This window comes from Setaria italica, chromosome IX, assembly GCF_000263155.2.
Source record: "Setaria italica strain Yugu1 chromosome IX, Setaria_italica_v2.0, whole genome shotgun sequence".
Classification (NCBI taxonomy): domain Eukaryota; kingdom Viridiplantae; phylum Streptophyta; class Magnoliopsida; order Poales; family Poaceae; genus Setaria; species Setaria italica.
In genome coordinates, this window is record NC_028458.1 from 36,614,934 (window position 1) to 36,638,896 (window position 23,963).

Genomic DNA, 23,963 nt, shown 5'->3' on the forward strand with positions numbered 1-23,963 from the left:
AATTTTCAAAAAAAAAATAAACTCACAATCACCACTATGCTCATTTCCTGCTGCCTCGCATCCTATGACCATTGCTTTAGTTCATCATGATTCTCCCCCTATAATCTAAAACATTCGACCAGAAAGCTAGTTTATTACTGCTTCAAAACACCTTTTTTTCAAGTCCTCATTTTCTCATCATAAGGATCTGTATACTGCTAGTTCTTTTTCAATGTCAATAGAGCACCCCATACAGAAGTATAATACTATACAAGTATACAAACTCATGCTGCAGCAAGTTCTTTGTTGCTTACAATACCATATTAAAGATACTCACAGATACCAACACTCTTGTAGTGTAGTGGTATGCTCCCCAGTTGAGGAAGACACCAACCAGTGTTCAAATCTTAGTGGCAGCAAAAAACACCCCTCGCTGGCAACCCGAAAAAATAGTGGCAGGGTGCCGGCCTGTGGCACCTATGGTTGGTTTGGGCCCTCCTACCAGGGGGTAGTTGCAGTGGTCGCCAATCCAGTTGGTCGTGGTCGGCTCAAGTTACCATGCAGCCCTATAGGGTGAAGCCGGGGTTTGGGGGTTTTCTCGGCCAGCTTGGCTGAGATTTCTTCTTAGTGCAATGCTATGGGGGCGGTCTTTCCCTTGCCGGTCGGGTTTTTTTAGATACTCACAGATAACAGAAACTTGAGAATCCACTGGCCCAACTGACAGATTGGGTAGCAAGCAGAAAAAACAATCACACAATCTCCAGCAAACAAGGTATTACACTATTAACCAATAATGAAAACATAAAGCATTCATTTTCCGATTCTATGATAAATGTTTGGTAGCCTTTGATACATCTCGTCCTTAGAGCAATCCAAATTATTTGCAACTAATACCGTTACACTTCCATTTGTTTCCTCATTGCTCGTTTCCAGACGCACCTCAGCTTCTAAATCCTATACCATCCAACATTTCGTAAACTCTATAGTTTTTACTCATTTGCACCAGTTTCCTAGATTATATTGTTTATAAACAACACTTAGCGCAAAAGAACCAGCACACAAGCGGGAAGCACACCATCTTCAGAGATGGCAATGAAGTGAGCTTCTCATTCAAAGGGGACACAAAATACGCCACGAAATCTAATCATAGCGCATTAAATTTCAACATAAGTTTCTGCCCCAAAAGATAGAAAAGTCGCATCTTCCAAAACAAAGCATGCAATGCAGCAGTACGTACACAATGATGAAGGTAAGCAGAGGAGGTAAAGAACAACGAAGGTTCGCGAACGGTCTAGGCTCTTACCACCATCGGACACCTTCCCAGCCTTGCCGAGCGACGCCGGCAGCTTCCCCGCAGCGAGGCGCTCCCTCTCCTTGGCCGCGACGCCCCTGGAGGTGGATGGAGACGACCTCTCGAGGTGCTTCTCGAGCGCGTCCTTGATGCGCTTCCGGTCCATACCCAAGCCGCCGCCGCCGAACAACCCTGATCCACGTAAGGCGCCGCTGCTCCCGCTCTTCCGATCCTTGCGCGGCAGCTCCGGTCTCCGCTGCTGGGGAGCCTCGGGAGTCGCAGGTCGGCGCTTGTGGGCTAGGGTTTCTTGGCTGCGCAGGCGGGGGAAACGAGAGAGAGAGATCGGAGAAGTGACGAGGCGCGGGGCGAGGGCCGAGGGGGAAGAGAGAGCCCGTGGGCGTGCGGCGTGCGCGCGGTGGGCGGGCGGCTGCTGAAATTCGGACAGGTACCGGGGGTTTCCCGCAAAAAGGGACACCCCACATCTGCAGATATTTTACTCTGAGTGCGCGTTCCTCGGTGTCGGCTCTTGGGCTTAGAGAGTGAGTGGTGGCCCAATCGGACTTCTCTAGTTTTTTGTGGGCCAAAGCTACTTTCCTCTCAGTTTTTTGGACGCGGAATTATGGTTAAATTCTCACACAAACATTAATTACTAGGCATTCCAATAAATAATCATACTTCCACCATATTTTGTAAGACATAAACGTATGCTAATATTCAATTTTTCTAATCATTGCCTAGTAATTAGGCTAGAAGTTTGTATGCTGAGATACAAATGCAGTACCATTAGATTCACATTTGAAAGTGATGCCGAATTTATAGTCAGAAGCTAACCGTGCCTTACATTTTTTAAATTGAGGGGTAGATCTCAAGCTGACCATCTAAATAAGAAAAATGTGAGCTGAACTGACACGACTCAAGGCAGCAACTTTCATGATGCTGTTAGCTTGCACAAATTGTAGCAAAGGTCACATTCGCGATCCTCCTGCAGCTTACTTGCTTCCATGTCATGTTCCCGTCACACCCATCAGAACATTGCTCCATATCAACTTGACAGAAACCAGAAGGTTCTACAAGATAATGCTTTGCCACCATTCAGATTTCAGACGGCAGAAGAAAATGGAAACCGATTCATCGGCGTGACAGTATGTTTTTTGTCTTACTCCATAGTCCGTATGTTAACAGCACGTTACTGCAATCATTTGGTCCACGTCAAATAGTACATACACTGCAAGAAGCTGATCTCGTTGAGCTGCTTTGCTGCAGTTGGCTACAAGCTACCACAACTCACATGCAGCGATGCAGCAAATGGCTCCTTAACCGCGAACAATATGCAATTGCAAACCAAACAAATGCAATAAGAAGCAGTGGTACTTTGACACGAACAAAATGAGATCAGCACAGGTAAAACCGCAGACTTCCCACTTTTTTAAAAAAAATGAGGAAAAGTTCCACTTCTGCATACTGCTACTAACTCGCAATCACCAACACAAAAGCACCAGCCTCGTGCGTTAAAAATACAATACGTCAATACCACATTTGTTGCATTGTCTGTGGCTTCCGATTTGACACACCTTTCTTGGCAGCCGCATAAATAAATCCTCCCTCCATTTCATAAGGCCAGTCCCGTACCAAGCTTCTGCTTTTTGCGCTTCAAGGAAAGCAAAAACTCTTTTCGTTAACTATACATCTATGGGAGAATCTGGTCACGTGACAAGATCATCGACTTCAGAGTTAAACACAAAGCTTGGGAATGTTGTTGTTATGTCCCTGAAATATTGACCAAGCTACCGGTTAGCGGGTACCTTTGTTGCTTCAAATCAAAGTTCATGCAAAACATGAAGCAAATATTTTAAGCTGGCAGTGGTGCTTCCAGTTCAATGTAACACGCTATGCCAGTTAAAATGTGCTCGTTACTTTGATGCTCCCTATTATCTTAGCAATCATATTTTGCTGGCAACAGCATCAGTTAATCTTTAAAATGACGTGGCCATAACTTATTTAAGAAGGAGATAAAAATTGACATGTTTCTGAATTTCTGTAGTCTATCATACTCACTATAGTTTCCACAAACTGCTTCTAATTTTTTATTTTATATCCTACTTACTTGAGGTATGGCAGAGTCATTATCTTCATCAAGGAAGGATTTCTTGTGACAAAATTCTCCCACTCTGCTCTATCTATTTTTCCATCCTGATTCGCATCAGCATCCGAAAATGTCTGCCATCACCACATAATTCTCTGTAAGTCTTAACTCCATGACAGGTCACAAGAACGATCTACAATTGAAGCAACTATTTAATTTCTGATGAAAATGTTTAAAAACCTTGTCCAGGATTGTCTCAATGATCTCATCAGATAACCTCATCTCTGATTCCCCTAGAAGAGCAATTAACATCTGCTTAACCTGCACAGGAGGATTACAATACAAGTTTTAGATAGCCAATAAAGGGCAGGAGGCTTTCCTCAGTTCAGCTGTACATAAGCGTCTATGCCACTGGCTTATCAGTTGCGCTAACAAATATCTTGTTTATGTCTATTTTACTAATTTTTAACTAGAAGTTAAATTAAGAAACATGCGCAGAAGCATAGATCCAGAAATAGTCCAGCAATTACCTCCTTCCGTTCAATAAACCCTGTGCCATCCATATCATATAGCTTGAACGAGACTGTCAGGTAGTTCAAGCTTAGAAAGATAGCACATGAGAACAGATAAAGTTGAAACAAAAAGATAAGAACCTACAATCAATTTTTTCTTCCATTGGTATGTTTGGATGAAACACATTCAGAGCTCGGACAAAGTCACCAAAATCAATGACTCCCCTTTTCTTGACATCGAAAAGGTCAAATATCTGCAAAGTCAATTTCATGTAAATTTAATTGAAGGTGATAGTTCTTGAAAGCACAACACAGTAGCGAAATTTAAACTAGAATAAATTGTCGAGGAGATGCATACCCGATTAGCAAATAGATTTTCCTTTCTCTGATTTTTAAATAATGCTAGCTGGAATTCTTCCTGCGCGGTAAAATGATGGCAAAGATTAAACATTCTAGGTTTTATGTCCAAAAATTTAGTTTCCTATGGCATCGAGTTTTTTTTAAAGATGGCATCAAGATTTTATCTGTAGTCCTGTATCTGTCTGAGTTACTTAACACGACAGTTCATAAACTTGATATAACACAATGTGTAAACTAAATCTAGAATATAGATGCATTCCCTCTAGTTGTGTAGCACATATTTGGCTTAGCTGATATGAATTGCATGGCATGCAAGAGCTTATTTTTCAAACAGCTATATCCTTGTTTAAGTTCATAAGCTGGGTAGCCAGGCATCACACTTAAGGCTACAGCGATAACTTAGGAATATGGTTAACCAATCACATCTTCAATCAATTAAAAGTGTGTGAGAATTTCGTGTAATAAAAGTAAAGTACTTTATCAAGAAGTATCATCGGGTTGCTTTATAAGAAGGAAAGTTTGGGAGGAACCACCATGTGTAGAAAATACATACACATGTTGGAGCATAAATCTTGGTGGCTACAACAGTACACAAAAATAGCATTCCTGCATAAGTTCTGCAGCTGACGACAAAATGTATGATTACAAGGTTCAACTTCCAGTATCACAATCAGCAACTAATAAAGCTAAATAGGTATCTGATGTTCATCCACATAAAACTGAGTAACTGACGATATGATAAAGGACAACAGATATGGCTAACACAACATACCTTGTTGATCAGGCCATCATCGATGACCGAACCACTTATGCTCTTGAACAGCTCAAACAGGGCCTCAACTTCACTAACGCTGACTACATACACAGAACAAATGCACGCGTTTAAGCAAAGATCTATTCAGGGCAATGAAGCAAATACAGAGATCAAAAGGATCACGCAGCATTCATCCAGCACTCCTGCACAGACATCAAAGATACCCCCTAGTATCCTACACCGATATGTAAACAGAAACACTCGACATTTCTAATCAGATTCCAACCACAGCGATCATTCAGAAATGAAATCAAAGGTTGAACAAGAACACGCGAGTGGCTCGCACGCATAGGGACCGGGATGGGAACGGCGTACTCACAGGCGGTCTGGGAGGCGAGGTGCACGGGGTCCTCGTAGCCAGGGTGCTGCCGCTTCGCCGTGGAATGGAAGCACCCCATCGCCGCGCCGCGAAACGGCGAGCCAACCACTCAAACCAACCAATCTGGCAGCCCCGCAGTGAGGAACAATACCGCCGCCCGCGGTCCCGCCTAGAAAATGGGGCCCGCCCTCGCAGCTGCCTTCGCCGCAGAGCGGCGGCAGCGCGGGCGGCGGCGGCGAGGCGAGTGAGTGAGGGGTACGAGCGGATCTGGGCCGGCGGCGCGGGGTCGGAGGACGGAGTGGCGGAGGCTGGGGCTTCGGGTGGCGGCTGCAGCCTGGCTTCTTCTGGCGACTTGGCGAGGCGAGGCGAGGCGAGTCCGGGCGGGCGGGCGGGGGAAAGGAGGCGACGCGGCGGTGATTGGTTGGTGGGGGCGGGTAGCGGAACGGACCAGACAGTGTGGGCGCACTGGTCGCGCACACGCGTCGAAGCAGAGACGAGACGCGGGCGGGGAGCTGAGCCCTGGCCCCCGGGTCGGCCAGGGGCAGGGGCTCCTCTCCCTCCCTCCCCCGCGTTGGCTTCGGCCTCGGGGTCAGTCTCCGCCACGCCGGCGCATGTGCCTCGGGGCCTTTCGACGCTTCTTCTACTGGAAAAGAGGCCAAAACGTGCGGCGAAAAGGGGTGCCGTGCCGAGACGAAGCCGCGCGACGGCACGAGCGATTCGGCACGCGACAGCGCAGCCGCGCGGATCACCCCCCACGCGGCGGCGGCTATTCTCGGCCTCGCACCCGTCGGCCGTCGCTGGCTGGACACGCCCAGAATAACGGACGGGAGGAGGCAGTGCGGCGCACGCGCGCCCACCTTGAAGGTCACTCGGTCGCGGCAGCCGGCGGCTCGGTTCCTGGTCGATTATTCTGCTGGAATTATTTGCGTCTGGTCAGCTCCGGAGACGGGATTCGCGAGACTTCTTGATTTTAAACTAGTATACTCAATGTCTTTTCCTTTGGGGGAACCAAGACTATTCTGAAGTCTGAAAATATGCTGTTCCGACTCCTCCTTGATAGCATTATCGACCCGGCAGGCGTGCGAAATTATGCCCATAAAGATCTCTCAGTTAATTGAACTAGTTTGTGTTCTAAAATGCGGAGCGCTATCTAGCTTTTGTGCGATATAAGATTACAACCGGCCAGATTATTATACTACAATCATTGCACTTGCACATGATTGCGATTGATGATGGAAGATTATCACAAGTGTTTGATTTTATCTCAAGTCGCTTGGTTTATGATACCACTGATTGCCGACGCTTCTCAAGACTACAAGGACGATACACGGGGGCCATTGATTTGGAACGATCATGGGTTGTTTGTTCTCACTTAAGCCACCAGGTATCACCCGTACGAGTAATTGCAATATTTTAGAGGCCGAAACACTGGCCCGCCGCTATGGTGTTCAAGAAGCTATGAAATTGGGTCTACAAGCGCGCATAGCAATGTTGGAAACAGACTATGGGGAAGCTAAAGAGATCTAGATCTGAATCGATGGGTACTTTTGCTGAAATGGTGGACTAGCTTGGAAGAGTCTAAGTGGGTGTTTGGCTCAGGTGGTTAAACTTTAGCCCTGTCACATCGGATATTTAAATACTAATTAGAAGTATTAGATATAGTCTAATTACAAAACTAATTACATAGATGGAGACTAATTCGTGAGACGAATCTATTAAACCTAATTAGTTCATGATTTGATAATATGGTGCTACAGTAACCCTTGGATTAATTAAATTTAATAGATTCACCTCGCAAATTAGCCCAGGAGTTCTTCAATTAATTTTATAATTAACTCATGTTTAATCCTGTCACATTGGATGTTCGGATGCTAATTAGAAGGACTAAACAGCCCCTAATTTGGGAGCTCGTCTTTGTGCTCGCCAAGCGTCAGAAAGAAAGAACGGGTTTCTTGGTCAATCTTTGTACTTGCCATGAATTAATAGGCCGGAGTACTCATTACAATGAAAAGAAGACGAGGCTAGTCCCTGAGTTTTTTTCTTTTGCAAAAGAACAAAAGAAAAATGCCTGATCAAGTTAAAACCATTTGCTTGGACCTGTTCTGTTATGGAACATCAACATTTTCCACAAAGTTAAGATTGGCATTTATTAGACATGCAATAGTTTCTTAGGCGAGTGTTTAGTTCTATGTTATAAACCGACATGGCTTGTCAATTGTCATACCTTTTTCCTATCTCGCCCCATCTTTTTCCACTTGGTGCAAAAATATTCTGTTTTTCAGCAATTCCATGTGTTTTTAAAGGAAAATCACGGTAGGAAAAGGTCAAATTTTTTTTGCTTTTTTAGAACAGTCAAATCTTTTGCTGAGAAAATGAGAAACAGAACTCAAGAAACGAAACGCGTAATAGGCCCATAAAATCAGCCCTGTGCTTCGCATTTTGCTTAGGAATTTCCATATGCAAGCAAACTGGGCCGACAACTGGGCCTGCATGGGGTCTACGTTGAACGGACCGGTGGTGGGCCCCGGGTAAAGGCCACGTCGCATTCGGTCGATGGGTATGTATGCCACGGACCACCAGCCAGCGGGCCGCCCACCTGCCGGCCGCGGTTTGGCTCAACGCGCCACGCGCGGGCCCACTAAACAGCGACGGCACTCCGGCCGGGCTCACGCTCACCCACCCCCGCGCGCTTCAGGAAGAGCACTGCTTTCTCCTCCACGTGTCGAGCATATGGGCCCTCGCCTCGCCGCGTCGCGCCAGGCCGCGCATTGCCGCACTTGCGCGGCCACGTCACCCCTGCCGTCGCCGACGTCGCGTCGCTTGGCCTCCAAGTCCAACATCCCTTCATCACTTCGTCGCTTTCGCGTCGACGCCGCGACCGCGACCGAGGAATTCTCTATTCGGCCTAGTCTGGTTCAGTTAGAGCTCGCGAGCTTCTGATTGGGTCGGTCGCTTGGTTCTTCGTTCTCCGGGAGATTCCTTTGCTCTGGAGTCACCATTTTCGGGAGGTCTTTGGGCGGGTGTGGGGGCTGCAAATGGAGGAGAGGTACGAGGCGCTGAAGGAGCTCGGCGCCGGTAACTTCGGGGTCGCGAGGCTGGTCAGGGACAAGCAGACCAAGGAGCTCGTCGCCGTCAAGTACATCGAGAGGGGCAAGAAGGTACGCAGTAGTCGCGAGGCTTTGGGCTTTTGATTCCCGTTCGTGCTTGATTTTGGGGTTTGGTGGAGTCGGAATTGGGATTTGGTATGGTGTTGGAGGGTCGTTTCATGGTGAGGAAATTGGGGGTTCCAGTCTAGAAAGTGCCTCTGACTTGAGTTTTTTTTTTTTGGATTTGTGTGGTGTTTCCTGGATAGTTTTTTTGAGTAGTGTATCTGTGCAGATTGATGAGAATGTGCAGAGGGAGATCATCAATCACCAGTCGCTCCGACACCCTAACATCGTACGGTTCAAGGAGGTAATTCAGAAAATTTTAGCTCATTTATCGATTGATTGGTATCTTTATCGGTTGCTTTTGTCGAATTTAATTGATGAAGTTTTATGGTTCTGAAGTCTGAACTGAAAAGTGTGGCTACAAAGTAGAACTGGTACCTTTTGGGAGATAAAGGATAGTGTGTTGTTTTGTTCGCATGATGACTGTATCTGCCCTATGCTTAGCAGCACTGAATCCACTATTAGCCGAGCTGCACAAAGCCACAAACTATGTCAATTGATAGTTGTCAGAGTAGTTTCAGAGGCATCCTAGTTTATTCTAAGTACGAGCTTAGCTGAATCATTTTTCAAACATTGAACAATTTATCATCTTATTAAGACTAAATTGCATCACAAGCTCATAGTTTGTTCTGTGAATCAATTGCTAACAGGTTTGTTTAACACCCACACATCTCGCCATTGTAATGGAATATGCTGCTGGTGGAGAGCTCTTTGAGAAAATCTGCACCGCAGGGCGATTCAGTGAAGATGAGGTTCGTTTTGGCCCTACTTGTCCTATCATGAGCTTATGTTCATAGCCCCAAACCATGCCTGACTAATATTGTGTGTTTCTTTTGTTGTTAATGTCAATAGTCCAGGTATTTCTTTCAGCAGCTAATATCAGGGGTCAGCTACTGCCATTCCATGGTATGGTTTTGCTTCAAACAGTCTACAATGTTCAGGAATAGCAGTGCACAAGAGTTAATGAACTGCAAATGTGAATGCAGGAAATTTGTCACCGTGATCTTAAACTTGAGAACACCCTCCTTGATGGGAGTCCAACACCTCGCGTAAAAATTTGTGACTTTGGTTACTCAAAGGTGCAATATGTGGATACTGCACTGGCTCTGTTCTGCATCTTAACTTTACCAGTTACTGACTTCTCTTGTGTCGTTGAATCAGTTACAAACTTCGCTTGTGTGCTTTTCAGTCTGCTTTGCTGCATTCAAAACCAAAATCAACAGTTGGCACCCCAGCTTACATAGCACCCGAGGTTCTTTCAAGAAAAGAGTATGATGGCAAGGTGAATGACTTATTGCCTTTTTTTGACAGTCCTAAGCTCTACACTGTATTTTGTACTACTATTCCATTAACTATACAAAATTTTGAATTCTTTATATGAGAACTGAGCTATAGGAGTTTGCTAGTTTAGTAACTTCAAATTTCATATCTATTTGTTGACTGAGGATTTGAAGTTTGAATCCTTCACCTTTTTTGAGAATACGCAGCCTGCGCATCTTTGTATTAAGAAGAAAGTTTGAATCCTTCACAGAATATTGTTTTGTCACTGAAAGAAAGCAGTAGTCCTTTATGCAGAAAAAAGCACTGACTGCTGAGAATTTGGTTCTGGACATAGAGTGCATTCTTTTTCTAACGTTGCGTGACCACAGTAATATAGCATTTTTTTATGAAGACAGTAATATAGCATTTAGGTACTAGTTGCTTCATTGGGTCACTACCACTGAAACTGCTTACACTGAAAACAAGCAGGAATATGAAGTCGTTCCAGTGTTGCGTTTAGGCTTCTGAACTTTCTGAAACTTAACATAGTGTTTGCAAACTTTGCATGTTGTGAATAACTAATTCTTCGCATCCAGGTAGCAGATGTTTGGTCCTGCGGCGTGACACTGTACGTAATGCTCGTGGGGTCGTATCCATTTGAAGATCCCGAGGATCCAAAGAACTTCCGCAAAACGATCAGCGTAATCATCTCATCCATCTCCCTTTCCCTTCTGTCGGTTATCACAGCTCGCTTCAGTTGCTTGTTTGGTGAATCTGGAAGCATGGAACTCTGAAAGCAACGCAAATGTGCGTCTTGTGCCTGACAGAGGATTCTTGGCGTGCAATACTCCATCCCGGATTATGTGAGAGTGTCTTCAGACTGCAGACGCCTTTTGTCTCAAATTTTCGTCTCCGATCCTTCAAAGGTACTTCCTCCTTTTCTGTTCAGGAAATCTAAGTTATCCTTGAGATTGACTGACAAAGTGAACCCTTCTGGAAACTCTTGTCTGGCTGAAGAGGATCACGATCCCGGAGATAAAGCAGCACCCTTGGTTCCTGAAGAACCTGCCGAGGGAGATCTCGGAGAGGGAGAAGGCCAACTACAAGGACAAGGAGGCCGCCGAGCCGGCGCAGGCCGTGGACGAGATCATGCGGATCGTCCAGGAGGCCAAGACCCCAGGCGACATGTCCAAGGTGGTGGACCCGGCGCTCCTCGCCGAGATGGCCGAGCTTGAGAGCGAAGAGGAAGAGGCTGACCCCGAGGACACCTACTGATCAGCTCTTGCATGCAGAGGCCCTTGGGCTGCAGATACAGGATCTCGGAACTGGATGTGGTGCCGTCGGACCTAACCAACCATAAGTAAACCAAGCGAGTGTGTGTGTTAAGGAATGCTGCATTGTTACTCTGTATAGCGCTGTACAATTGTACGTTGCATTGCACGGGATTAACTATAGGGTGCAGTGATTGATTTAAATAAAAGTAAAGATGTTGAATCTCGTCGAACGTCTACGAAGCTGCCCTCAAAATTAAACTGCTAGCGAAAGTGAAATGGGGAAAACCCTTCAAACAAAATCTTGTGTTCCAACTTCCAAATCTCGACGGTCCATTTCATTGTGCGGTTGTGCACTCTGCCACGCGCCGCGGCGTCGCCACGTGCACACACGAGCGGCGATGTATTGCATGCGAAGCGTTTCGCGCGCCGCGCACGCCTCCTTTCCTCTCGCGGTTCGCTCCCCCCGATTCGATCTCCCCTCCCTGCCCACCGCGCCGCCGGCTCCCCCCAGTGCCCCACGGCTCCTCGTGCCGCAGACGAGGCCGCGGCGGGGCCCCACGATGGTGCGCGCGGCAGCTGCGGGGTCGGCGGGCGAGCGGGCGCCGGGCAGCTGGCGTTCGCGCCCCGCGCGTCAGATCCCGGACTCCCGGAGTACCCTGACCCGGCCGCGCTGGAGGCCACGGAGCGCGCGCTGGAGACGTTCCCGCCGCTGGTGTTCGCGGGCGAGGCGCGGAAGCTGGAGGAGCGGCTCGGGGAGGCGTTCCTCCTGCAGGGCGGCGACTGCGCCGAGAGCTTCAAGGAGTTCAGCGCCAACAACATCCGCGACACGTTCCGGCTCATGCTGCAGATGGCCGTCATCCTCACCTTCGGCGGCCAGATGCCCACCATCAAGGTCGTCCTCGTCCAATCCCTCCATGGTTCACCACTCACGACCTCTCGTCCTCTCCTCCTCCCTGATCTAATCCAAGCATTGTTTCTTCTTACTAAAAGATCGTTCTTCCGTTTGGAAATCCGCGCCTAAATGCACGATTTGCACTGCCCTAACGAGAATGTCTGACTTTTGTTTGGATTGTTATGGATATGACTTCTATGCGCCTCCATATCTATCATCATTTAGCATTTGGCACGTTCGTGACATTTAAACCTATGTTTTCAGTTGATCTGTTTTAGGGTCCCTTTTGTCATCCTCCCAAGTCCCAATTTCTCTTTAGATAACATTACAAATGTCCCTGTGTTAAGTTTCGGTGCTGTGTAGTTCACTGCTCGGTAGCAGAATGATTGTTTTCTGGTATTGTGAATTGCTTTTAATTCATCATCAAACTATAAGCGAAATGAAAATTGGAAATTGAAAATACGTTGAAGCATCTATTTTCCATGCCGTGTTTTTAGATATTTCATATTTGTTCAATGTGCGAAAAGAGGACTCAGGTTATCACAAGATCAGAGATGGGTGTCTGACTGTGGAGACTGTGACAAGATGCAGATTGGACATATGCAAAATATTAAGTAAAAATAAAGAAAAACGAAAACCAACACAGTATTGACACTAGGATCACATCTGTTTAGCATCACTGCTGTGGATATTTACAAATAAGAAAAATACATTGATGATGTCCTGAAAACAATATTCTGTATTTCAGTCTCTTAACTTGCTCTTTTGTTACGATTGGAAAAATGAAAAGTGCTACCATTAAAAAATTTTATAAGTTTGTCCATTTGTGAACCTTGACTTATCATTCCACATTAGCAAAATGCAACACTAGCCTGTTGTTTGAGCCAGCAGGTTATTAAGTAGGAGTAGTTTATATTAGATTAGAAGAGGTACTCCCAAGTAGTTTATACTTTATAATAGGTGTTGACAATGTGTATTTCAGGTTGGAAGGTTGGGTGGTCAATTTGCTAAACCAAGATCGAACCCAACTGAGACTAGAGATGGGGTAACGCTTCCCCTCTATACCTATAGAGGGGATATCATCAATGGGGACACTTTTGATGAGAAATCACGTGTACCAGATCCTGAAAGGCTGATTAAGGCCTACAACCAGTCAGCAAGCACACTGAATCTTCTCAGAGGATTTACCCATGGAGGGTTTGCAGATCTTCAGAGAGTCACCCAGTGGAATCTCGATTTCTTGAGGCACAGCACACAAGGAGACAGGTACTTAGCCAGTGTCATCGAGTAACTATGCCTTCTGCTTTTAGTTTTATCCTACTATTTTTCACTTGTTTTATTTTCTCAATCAAAACTTCACCTGTTACTGGCTTTGCTTCAGGTAGAAAATCCAGTGAGCAAAATAACAAATATAACGAAGTAGTTTGTTTATCCAACTGTTTGTGCTATTCATTCTTATACACTATACTACAGATCTATATGATAACTCGTGCTAGCAGGTATCTGGAGCTTTCTCAGAGGGTTCAGGATGCCGTTGGGTTTATGGCTGCTGCTGGTCTGACTACTCGACACCCCATCATGACCACAGCTGAGTTATGGACATCCCATGAGTGCCTTCACTTACAATATGAGCAAGCACTGACTAGGGAGGACTCCATTTCTGGGATGTACTATGACTGTTCTGGACACATGCTTTGGGTCGGTGAGAGGACTAGGCAGCTGGATGGTGCTCATGTTGAATTCCTTCGTGGTATTTCAAATCCTCTGGGTGTAAAGGTAATAACCATGCCACCAGAGTATGTGTGGGTAAAATCTCCGGTTAACATCTTTTCATATAATATAGAAATCCTCAAGCTACGTGTCTTATTGTTATTGATCGATGTATTTCTCATATATGGTCATAAGTAACATTTGAAAGTACATTTTATATGTGAACTTTTATTACTTAGCTATCAGATCTCATCCTTTTTTCTCGAAAAACTATAAGAGCTGCAGTCTTGTAGCCTTTAGTATTGTACTGGTAGTCAGTGCAATGTCTAGTTTTCAGCAGTTATGAAGAGAAGCATATTAGTTACTGTTTTGTTGTTATCTTCCTCTGGCCAGTGTTAACTTGTATATGCTATATAGGTAAGTGATAAGCTTGATCCATCAGAGCTGGTGAAGTTGTGTGAGATTCTGAACCCTCACAACAAGCCCGGTAGATTGACCATTATCACAAGAATGGGGGCTGAGAACATGCGTGTCAAGCTTCCACATATGATCAGAGCAGTTCGCCAAGCTGGGATGATTGTTACTTGGGTTAGCAATCCAATGCACGGGAACACCATCAGGGCACCGTGTGGGCTGAAGACAAGATCATTCGATGCAACCAGGTAAGAGCAGGCCTTCTGCTTTCGTTTGGTAATAAGCAACCTTCTGACGTATGTATTTTCATACACTTGACACTTCTTGTATGTTCAGGCTGAGCTCAGGGCTTTCTTTGATGTTCATGAGCAAGAGGGAAGCCACCCCGGAGGTGTTCACTTGGAGATGACGGGGCAGGACGTTACAGAATGTATTGGTGGATCCAAGGCAGTGACATTTGATGATCTCGGTGATCGCTACCACACACACTGTGACCCCAGGCTGAACGCATCGCAGTCCCTCGAGCTGGCTTTTGCCATTGCTGACAGGCTAAGGAAGAAGAGAAACATGACATGGAACAAATTGATGTCCAGGGCTATTGCTTAAGAGGATAAGGGATGAAGCTTGAATTTTGCCACTTATAATTAAGGCTATAAGCTATTGACAGCCGCTAGGGAAGATATATTCACATCCCTTAGTTCTTCTTTGACAAATAATAGGCTCCAATTGATTTTTAGCAGTATAGATATGAAATGTCTTCATATTTAACTAGCCGTTCTCAAAACAATATACTGCCATTTTTTTCTCAAAATAATGTCTTCATCTTTAACAGGGGTTCAGTAATCAGTCCAAAGCGAATGCAATATGGTGTTTTCTCCGTTTTATTAATTCATGAAAAAATATGTTGGTGGATGTTGCTATCATCTTAATTGAAAAAGGAAGATTGTTTTGTGCATCTAAAGTTAGATTTGTGAATATGGCCGCGGAGGTTATGCTAGCGTGGCTTCAACTGTGTTAGTGATAGTTAAAACAACAAACAACATTTTTCTTCTAATCATGTTTCTATTTTTCTCATGGTGATGAGCTACGTATAGGTTATTTGAGTTGTTTATCTATCAATGTATTTTTCGGTAACACCTTCATGCGCCTTGAGCCAGCTGACTTCCTCGATCATGATCGCGGTGCACGCGTGATCGACGTATGCCTTCCCTTGATATGCTCTAGCTCTTTTTTGGCCATGTTCAGCGCAGCCCCCAGTCCCCCATAGCCTATGGACATCATGAACGGGATCGCCTTGACATTCACTACTGGTTCTTCTTTGGCTACGTTTAGCTTGACCTCCATAGTATATGGACAGCACGAAGTGGACGTCCCTATCTTGAATATATACCCTCTAGCTCTTTATACTAGCCACGTTCAGCTTGACGATCCAATGATGCTCAATCATCTTCTTCCTCTATCTCAAGATGTAGCCTCCTCATATTTGCTCTCAAAATTTTTGTAAGTCTTGGTACACACCGGCAACCATCCACCCACTCTAAGGACCTCTTCGGCGGTTTGGATCCAACTGACTAAAATTTAGAAGCATTAACGTTATCGCCTCATCACCATGCCTGTCCATTTGCTCTCAAACTCTTCCTAAGCCCGCGAACACATGGGCAATCATCCATCCTAAGCTGGACGTTCGAATTGAGCTTGTGCGCTTGAAGTCACTATCTAACAAGTAACAAGTCGAGTAAGATCCATGTTTCATGCATTTCTTTCCGTTATGATCTTATTCATGATATTATTCAGGCAATATTGCTTCCTGTCAGCTTATGTATCACCGCAATTCACGAGTTTTTGGGCTTGCTAGATTCCTTGCGTCTCGTCTAGGGCTGATCCGAGCCGTTCTAGCTGTCACCTGTACACTTGTGACCGTTGGATCTGTCCAATTGCCTTTTCCCCTTCCCTTCTGGCCTTCCCCAGAGCAAAAGTAAGAGGGTGTTTGGTTCCACCTCCTAAAATTTTAGCTCCTAAAAAGTAACTAAAAAGGGACTAAAGAGCCAAACACTATGACTAAAAGGGAACTTAAAAACTTTAAATTTTAGGAGGCCCAAAACTCTCTAGTCCCCTCACCCCTCCTAAAAGTGGCTAAAACCGGTTGTGGACGCCCCTTGCCCCTGCACCCTCATCCCGACCGCTCGCACCCCCGCCGCCAGACCCATCCAACCCCAACACCGCCGCCGCTAAATCCGTCCTCCACGCCGGCAGCCGCGCCCTCCCCCGCTGGTCCGCCGCACCCAAGTCGCCGGTCCACTGCCCCAAGACGAATCCGCCCGATTTCTTCTCCGCGCCCGCTAGTCGTGCCGCCATCCCCTGCCTCCCTCCGCCAGCGGGCGCACGCCATCCTCCCCTCCCTCCCTCCGCTGGCGCCCCCTCTCCCTCCCTCCCTCCTCCGATGGGCGCACTTCGTCCTCCCTCGCCTCCCTTCACCGACGGGCCGCCCCTCTCCTTCCTCCCTCCACCGGTGGGGGGCGCGCGTCGTGCTCCCCTACCTCCCTCCGCTAGGGGGCCACCCATCCTCCCTGCCTCCCTCCTCCGACGGGTCGTGCTGCCCCTCGCCTACCTCCCTCCACCGACGCGGAGGAGGACGGGGAGCTAAAGCATGGCAGGGATGAGCTTCGGAGCAGGAAGGCGGTTATTTTTAATCACTTGAATCAGACACTCTTTAGTATGGACTATAGTGAGATTAAAACTTTTTAAAAATTAAAATTTTAGGAGCTTGGAACCAAGAAAGTGCATAAGCATCTCCGGGACCAACCAAAACCGCACCACGTCGTCGGCCACGCTCTCTCCCACGCAGAGTCGCAGACACGACAAGCGAGCGAAAAGAGGTGGAGGAGTTGGGACTTGGGAGGCGCACCGAAAGCAGCACTTGCGGCGGCGGCGGCGGCGGCCTTGGCGGCGATGGCGACGACGATGACGGCGAAGCGAGGCCCAAGCGGCGGCGAGGTGCGCGGCGCCGGCGGCCGCGCGCGCGCCTGCCCCATCCAGGGCGGAGAGGCCGACCACCCTTCCGCCGCCGCGCTCCGCGCCAGCCTCTCCACCAGGGATCAGGTGCGTTCGTCTGGTGTGCGCCTGCGCGGCGCGCACGCGCGTGTTTTGCAATGTCGCCCCCTACCTACGTGGAGGATTGGGGCGATTATGGTTTTGCTTTGTTTGGTTCTGGTGGTGTGCGGTGCCCTGTGCTCATGCGTGTTAGGGTATTGTGGGCGCTGCAGGAGATTGAGGAAATGCGGAGGCGGCTGCGGGAGTTGGAGAAGCTGGAGTTCGAGATACCACCCGCTGCATCGCATGGTAATCCGGTCGCTAACACGCCATCTCTGTTTGCCACTTTGCCTTGTTAGCGGTTTGTTTCGTCTGTGCGAGCCGGCACTGGATTGAACTGTGGAGGTTGGCTGGATACTGGAGGAGGAGGACAGCATGCTAATTCAGCCTTTTAGGTGATATGTGCTTGAACTTGCGGTGCTGTTTGTTTGGAGCATGTCGGTCCTTCTGGTGCAATGTAGTTGGCTTCACTTTTCTGCCAATAAATGGCTATTTTCTATTCTATTTGATCATGTTCGAGGAGATGTTTTGTTGTGCGGTTGCAGTAAACTAATATATTTGTTAGAGTGGATTGATGAATACTGGATGCCACACTTCAGCGTTCTCAGGTGTTACGTGGATTGATGAGTATAATGTCTGTGTCCTGTCATTATTTGCTCTGTTGGTCAGTGATAGTATTTTTTTTATTGAAATTGATCAGCTTTTGATGAGGTCTAATTGATTGATATATTGTGGTCAAAGTCAAAGCATGCCTAGTTTAGTTACAATTCAGTAGGTAAGCTATCTGAGATGAGGACTGATTGATTGATATATTGTGGTCAAAGTCAAAGCATGCCTAGTATAGTTACAATTCAGTAGGTAAGCTATCTAAGATGCTTTAAGCAAGCACATTCTGGCATTGAACATATTGAGAATCCTGCATTCCAATGGAGACCTTAGAGGGCTATTTCCTGTGGTTAACAATTGTGTTTCTAGATAGAATCATCAGCTCATCAGACCGGACCTGCATTTTGATTTTTGCCTAATGGTACTCCTGTGTCTCCTAGGATTCAATTATGATCCAGTACAGCTAGGAAATATGTTCATCAGGCATCTAGTTCAGTGATGAAAGCATCCAAGTAAACGCAAAAGGATCATTGCAATGTATTCTGTCCCCTTGCTAGAATTTATTGGTGTAAGAGTGGAGATTTCAGATGCATAAAATTCTATTCTGGTTACACAGTTGTGCTTGCATAGGGCACCATGATGACGCTAACACTATATTCCATAGAAACCACAATTTGTACACATAGACACAATGTGACTAAAGCTTATGCTCAGCTTAATTTCTTATAGCCATCTCCTTCACCCTATTGGTACTTCTGCTTCTGAAAATTGATTGGCAGTGAAGACAAACTTTCATATGATCTTGTTTAGTGTATTTTGCAAATATTTGAAGGTGTGCAAACTGCAAAGTAAGATATGCATCATACCATACCTCTGCTTATTTACTTAATTCGTAAGAACATCTATACTTTACACGACCATAGTATTTAGTTGGTTCATTGCTGTGTTTAAGTACCTTTTCTTATGACATGCTTCATAATTCTGATTGCAAGTGCTGTGCAGTAATTTGTTTTCCCCCACCCTAATGCTTCAATGGAGTACCGTTTCAGTTTTCCATTATACTCTATAGTCTGTTTACCACTCTTTTTCTTTTTGTTTGTATTCCCAGAAGAAGAATCTGAAACAGCAGCAGCAGCAGCAACAGCTGAAACGGCAGAGGTGGATGCCCGCTCCATCTATGTCGGGAATGTGAGTTTTCTTCTCCTTTTGTGCTGCTTGTCCTAGTGTTATTCAAGCATGTCCAAGACACTTGTAAATATCCTGTAGCCCTTGAGCATTGATTCTGTATTCAAAGGGAGCACTTCAATAAACTTTAATTATTTCTTCCTGTGGCTGGGATTAATGGTGTTGTATATATTTTATAAGCAAACACTTTTCAAAAATGTATTAACATGGTGCCATGTGTCACCTTGCTTCAGGTTGACTATGCTTGCTTGCCAGAGGAAGTTCAGCAGCATTTTCAGTTTTGTGGAACTATCAACAGAGTGACAATCTTGACAGACAGTTTTGGTCAACCTAAAGGATTTGCTTATGTGGAGTTTGATGAAGTTGAGGCTGTTCAGAATGCTCTTCTTTTGAATGAAACGGAACTTCATGGTCGTCCTTTGAAGGTCCAAAAGAACTTGCTGTAATATTTACGCGCGATTGGTTTCAACTTCGTAACATTTCTTTTATCTGCTGCTTTTTACATTTAGGTCTGTCCGAAAAGAACCAACATTCCAGGAATGAAGCAATCTAGGGGAAGGCATCCTTTCTATCCATCATATGGGTAAGGATATTTCATCATGGAGATACATTACGCGTGGATGTGGAAAGATGATAAACGTGGAAGTGCTATCTTGATTAGGTGCAATCATCACATTATCACTTTTGAGGTGACCTAGCTCCACTTGACTGGCTCATTTGCCTAGCTTCTCCAGAAGCTAATCTTATCTGTTGAAAGGAGATAGAATGTGTTAGGAGTGTCATTTGTGGCTTGTCGAACTTGTGCCCATCACCATCTCCCTATCTCTCACCTTTGCAAGCTAATATTTACCAAATGAGATCTCCATCTTCTCTGCGAAGCTTGCTTGTTGGCTTCTTCCTGGAGAAAAACATGACTGAAGCGTTCTTAGTGTAGATGCTGATCTTGAAAGCAAGCCTTATGATTCTTCAAATGTGGTGGATTTTCTGATTCTCCTGAATAACATTTCTAATTTTGGTTTTATCTTCTCTGCAGGAAGGTACCAAGGTTCAGGAGGTTCCTGGGGTACAGCTACAGCCCTTACTACTGATCCTACTGGGCTGATGTGATTCGCTGATCCATTCAGTTTTCTAGACCTAGCAAATCTCCCCCCAACAAATCGTGGTATAGAAGTATAGTTCCAGCGTTGTGCATCCCGAATAGGCAGGAACCGGAAGACTCAGCTCTTACATAGTTTCTTCATTGCCGTACCTCCCTTGAAGTTCAAACTGTAATAACATCCTTCAACCTTAGAAAATGACTCTTTTTTGCGCATCCATGAGTTTTTCTGCAATTATCTGAAATCAACCGGATTGGCAAGAACTGTACTTTTGTTCAGAGCCCTCTTTTGACCTGAAAGTTGCAACGGATTAACTCTAGTTATGTGATGTCCAAAGTCCAATATACATGAAGTATGACTTTTGATTTTCGGTTAATCTGGATGTTCTATTGCTGCCTTTTGATGTTCAGTTAATCTGAATGTTCTGCTGTTCTGTACGGAACGACGGTTGTGTTGCATTATGTACCCACAATTGCCTGGGTGAAAAATTTGTTCCTATTTTATTTCAAAAAAAAATGTTCCTATTTGTCTTGTCTCCATGCTTTGCAAGGCTCTGTTCATGTGTTCTTGGAGATTTCGTATTTCTGGGGTTTCTACTTTCGAATACTTCAGAGTTTGGTGCAATACCTGAGTTTATAGCTATCTAGGATTTAAGGCAGTCCATTTCCAACTGAGATTTCGGATTTCATATGCAAGAAAGCTGATATACTATATTGAGAAGCTTGGGGTTTGTGCTTTGCTATTATCTTTCTTTGTTCTGTGTTATCATAATGCTTCTGTTTGTGTGGCTGTTTGTAACCATAGCTTAGTACTCCATTCAGCGACAAAGCAGGGCACCTTCAGAACTGACCCATCTTGATGCACACTGCAAAGCTTCATCAAGCATTCAAGGTACAAGCTGTACAATCGTGGTACTCGACAAATCAGCAGAGTACCCGGTAGCAATGTTTGGATCTTTAGTCCGGACTAAAATTCATGTCACATTGAATATTCGGAGGCTAATTAGGATTAAATATGAACTAATTATAAAACTATTTACGTAGATGGAGGCTAATTCACTAGACGAATCTAAGTCTAATTAATTCATCATTAGCACATGTTTGTAGCATCACATTGTCAAACCATGGACTAATTACGCTTAATAGATTCGTCTCGCAAATTATAATTACGCTTAATAGATTCATCTCGCAAATTAGTCTCCATCTGTGCAATTGATTTTGTAATTAGTCTATGTTTAATACTCCTAATTAGTATCTAAACATAATTGATTTTGTAATTAGTCTATGTTTAATACTCCTAATTAGTATCTAAACATTCGATGTGGAACTAAAGAAACAAACACCCATTCCTGACTGACTGTACAACATCTTGTCCTGACTAACCGTATAATCTATTGCAGTTAACACAGAAAACACATACTCAGTAGAATTGATATGCCACATGCTTGCTCACCAAATTTCAAGGACGCAGTGGCAAGCAAGCACCTGGGAGGTCAAAACAAGACAAGAATCAAGCAAAACTCAATAACAAAATCCACAACACGAGATGCTATTTGAACAAGCTGCAGTGTTTCAACATAACACCAGCAGCCAGCTCATCATAACATAACAAGTAGTTCACTGATTACAACTGAGACTTTTCTAAATTCTAATTCAAACCTCCCCCCTTCCACCCTTATCCATATCCTACACCTACATCCTTTGCCCCAAACCCCTTGTTGAGTTCAATCCACCATCCATACACAAAAGAGTAAATTGCTACTAATATCACAAGTCAACGACTACCAAGAACTACTAGCATAAAAAGCAGTTAACACGGAGCAAGTAAGCATAAACACATTGTTCACAGAGCAGAAGCGGAGCAGGATCATCATCAATCCTCTTCCATAGCGTTGGAAGCTGGGGAGTGCCTGGCTTTCTTGTGCTGCTGCTGCTTGCCGAGGAAGGCTTCAAAGAAGAGCTGCTGCGCGTCGAGCATCGTCTGGGTGCGCTTCATCTCTGACTCCATCCATTCCTTCTCCATCTGGAGGGAGAGCTCCAGCCTGCGCTCCTCCATCCGCAGGAAACCCTCCCCGACGGCCCGCAACGCATCGGCCACCTCCGCCATGGCCTCCGACTCGGCGTCGTCCTCGCCGCCGTTCCTCTCCGGCTTCACAGCTGCCACCCCGGCGGGTTTGCTGCGGGAGGCCTTGGGGATGGTGAAGCGCAGGCCGCTCCCGGCTCCGCCGTTGGAGATGAGCCCGTGCAGGCTCCTGCTCCGCACGCCCTCCTCGGAGGAAGGGGAGGACACGGGGGAAGGCGTGGACGCCAGCGGCGCGGGGCCCTTGGTCTTGATCTTGACGATGGCGTTGGGGCTGGGGTCCGGCACGCCGCCGCCGGCGAGGTCGTGGAGGAGCGGGAAGAAGGGCCACTTGGGCCCTTTGGACCTGCCCGCGGAGCGCGACCGCTCCGCCCGGTAGCGCTTCCGGAGCTTCTCGATCTTGTGGCGGCACTGCACGCCGGACTTCGGCGTGGCGGTGGGGAACCGGCCGCAGCGCGCGGTGACGGCGTTGGCGACCCTGTCCCAGTCCGCGGCCCGCAGGTTGCCCTTGCGCAGCGCCTCCCACCTGTCGCGGTAGGCCTCGATGAGCGCGAGGGTCTCCTCCTCGGTCCAGCACGGCGGCGGCAGCCTCCGACCGGAGGCCCCGCCCCCGAGCCCTATGCCTCCCCCCGAGGAGGCAGCGGCCGCGGCCGCAGCGGCGGCGGCGGCGACGGGCGCGGCTAGAGGAGGGAGGTCCGGGGAGGAGACGACGTCGTCCCTGGCCGCGTCGGAGGACGAGGAAGACATGGCCGGTCAGCGGCGGCGGCGGCGAGGGGAGGCGGCTAGGGTTTGGTGGTGGAGGAGGAGATGGGGAACGGAGGCGGAGGTGGGGAGCCGTCGGTCATAAAAGGAGGAGGAGGAGGAGGCGGTGCGGTGCTGCGGTGGGCCCGCGGGCGTGGGCCGCGCCCCCGCGGTGAAATGACCGGCTGGGGAGGGCAGCATCATCGCCCACCGCTGCGGCCGCGTGGGCGGGCGGAGCGGTGCGGTGGTTTTGCGGGGTTTGTCGCGTACTCTCGCGGCGCGCGGCGGACGGGTGCGGCCGTGAGGGAAGGAAGCCAGGAAGGAAGGGGGGACGTGATGGCACGGGCGCCCCCGCCTCCGCAGCCGCGCGGCGTGGCCGTGTGCCGTGTTGGGACGGGATGGGTGGTTGGGTGGGTGGCGAGTGGCGGCCGCGCCGCGGGGGCCTTTTCCCTCGGCTCCGCCCGCCCTCGCCCTGATTTTTCCCCCCTCTCTGAAATCTCAAGCCGGAGGCTGTTCGGTCCGCGTGACGGTGGAGCGGCCACGCCGATGGATCCGGTGAGCCGCTCCTCCGCTTAATTATTCTTTGGCGCGGCGGCGGCCGCGCCCACGCGCGTGCCGTGCCGGCGTGACTGGGGCAGCTAGGCCGCACTGATGGCGCTTGGGTCCCGGTCGTTGGCCCGCGCGGCCGCGCCCCGCGCCTATCGACAGGAAGGTCACGGACTTTCAAAACGTGGGACTATTTTAGTTTTATTTGAAGTTCAATTTTTAAATATATGATATTAAATATATGTATTCTTGGTACATATTTTATCTTGGATTCAATAAGACTAATTTGATATCATAAATAATTAGTGTATCATTTTTGTAAACTTGATAAAGAATAATTGGTCTTTCGCTTGGAATGAAGCAATGTATATCCCGTTGGCCCTTGGATTTTTCTCCCAGCTCTGACTCTGATTAGGACATAACCGAAATATTTTATATATTTAAACAAAGAGGTACTTAAATATTTTGTTAGCTCGAATGGTCACCGCTAGTTTCCATACCT

At 46.9% G+C, this 23,963-nt stretch overlaps 5 protein-coding genes and 1 pseudogene across 8 annotated transcripts in view; 3 read left to right on the top strand and 3 right to left on the bottom strand.

Moving 5' to 3' along the window:
* Positions 1 to 1,738, bottom strand: part of LOC101762836 (putative casein kinase II subunit beta-4) — a 5,482-nt gene extending 3,744 nt beyond the window's left edge. The window contains exon 1 of the mRNA XM_004983561.2: positions 1,283 to 1,738. Coding sequence (XP_004983618.1) covers positions 1,283 to 1,436 — 154 coding nt within the window. The 5' untranslated portion in view covers positions 1,437 to 1,738. The remainder of the gene's footprint in view (positions 1 to 1,282) is intronic.
* A 730-nt stretch (positions 1,739 to 2,468) lies between these two features.
* Positions 2,469 to 5,983, bottom strand: CBL1 (calcineurin B-like protein 1). 2 transcript variants are annotated; one of them, XM_004983562.4, is made up of 8 exons: positions 5,359 to 5,979; positions 4,998 to 5,080; positions 4,224 to 4,283; positions 4,011 to 4,119; positions 3,884 to 3,936; positions 3,594 to 3,674; positions 3,375 to 3,487; positions 2,469 to 3,037 (listed from the first exon to the last, which is right to left on the bottom strand). In XM_004983562.4, exons 1-8 carry the CDS (start codon positions 5,435 to 5,437, stop codon positions 2,974 to 2,976), a joined length of 642 nt encoding a protein of 213 aa, XP_004983619.1. In that variant the 5' UTR covers positions 5,438 to 5,979; the 3' UTR covers positions 2,469 to 2,973. The 2 variants fall into 2 exon arrangements, with proteins under 2 accessions (XP_004983619.1, XP_022679212.1); XM_022823477.1 differs by lacking the exon at positions 4,224 to 4,283 and having other exon boundaries at positions 5,359 to 5,983.
* Positions 5,984 to 8,122: 2,139 nt separating this feature from the next.
* Positions 8,123 to 11,328, top strand: LOC101763654 (serine/threonine-protein kinase SAPK3). Its single transcript, XM_004983563.4, has 9 exons — positions 8,123 to 8,516; positions 8,737 to 8,811; positions 9,218 to 9,319; positions 9,420 to 9,473; positions 9,554 to 9,646; positions 9,757 to 9,849; positions 10,424 to 10,528; positions 10,655 to 10,753; positions 10,845 to 11,328. Exons 1-9 carry the CDS (start codon positions 8,394 to 8,396, stop codon positions 11,100 to 11,102), a joined length of 1,002 nt encoding a protein of 333 aa, XP_004983620.1. The 5' UTR covers positions 8,123 to 8,393; the 3' UTR covers positions 11,103 to 11,328.
* Positions 11,329 to 11,661: 333 nt separating this feature from the next.
* On the top strand, positions 11,662 to 14,946 carry LOC101767606 (annotated as a pseudogene).
* Positions 14,947 to 16,940: 1,994 nt separating this feature from the next.
* Positions 16,941 to 20,439, top strand: LOC101768004 (polyadenylate-binding protein 1). Of its 3 annotated transcripts, none has more exons than XR_002675685.1 (6): positions 16,941 to 17,216; positions 17,381 to 17,456; positions 18,922 to 19,001; positions 19,232 to 19,423; positions 19,508 to 19,687; positions 20,032 to 20,146. XR_002675685.1 is itself a non-coding variant. In XM_022822905.1 (6 exons), exons 1-6 carry the CDS (start codon positions 17,067 to 17,069, stop codon positions 20,084 to 20,086), a joined length of 624 nt encoding a protein of 207 aa, XP_022678640.1. In that variant the 5' UTR covers positions 16,943 to 17,066; the 3' UTR covers positions 20,087 to 20,439. The 3 variants fall into 3 exon arrangements, 2 of the variants coding, with proteins under 2 accessions (XP_022678640.1, XP_004986800.1); XM_022822905.1 differs by having other exon boundaries at positions 16,943 to 17,216; positions 18,925 to 19,001; positions 19,508 to 19,581; positions 20,032 to 20,439; XM_004986743.2 differs by having other exon boundaries at positions 16,944 to 17,216; positions 19,508 to 19,581; positions 20,032 to 20,439.
* Positions 20,440 to 21,595: 1,156 nt separating this feature from the next.
* On the bottom strand, positions 21,596 to 23,443 carry LOC101764054 (trihelix transcription factor ASIL1). The gene has a single exon (XM_004983564.3). The coding sequence runs from the start codon at positions 22,919 to 22,921 to the stop codon at positions 21,968 to 21,970; it is 954 nt and encodes a 317-aa protein (XP_004983621.1). The 5' UTR covers positions 22,922 to 23,443; the 3' UTR covers positions 21,596 to 21,967.
* Positions 23,444 to 23,963: the final 520 nt, after the last annotated feature.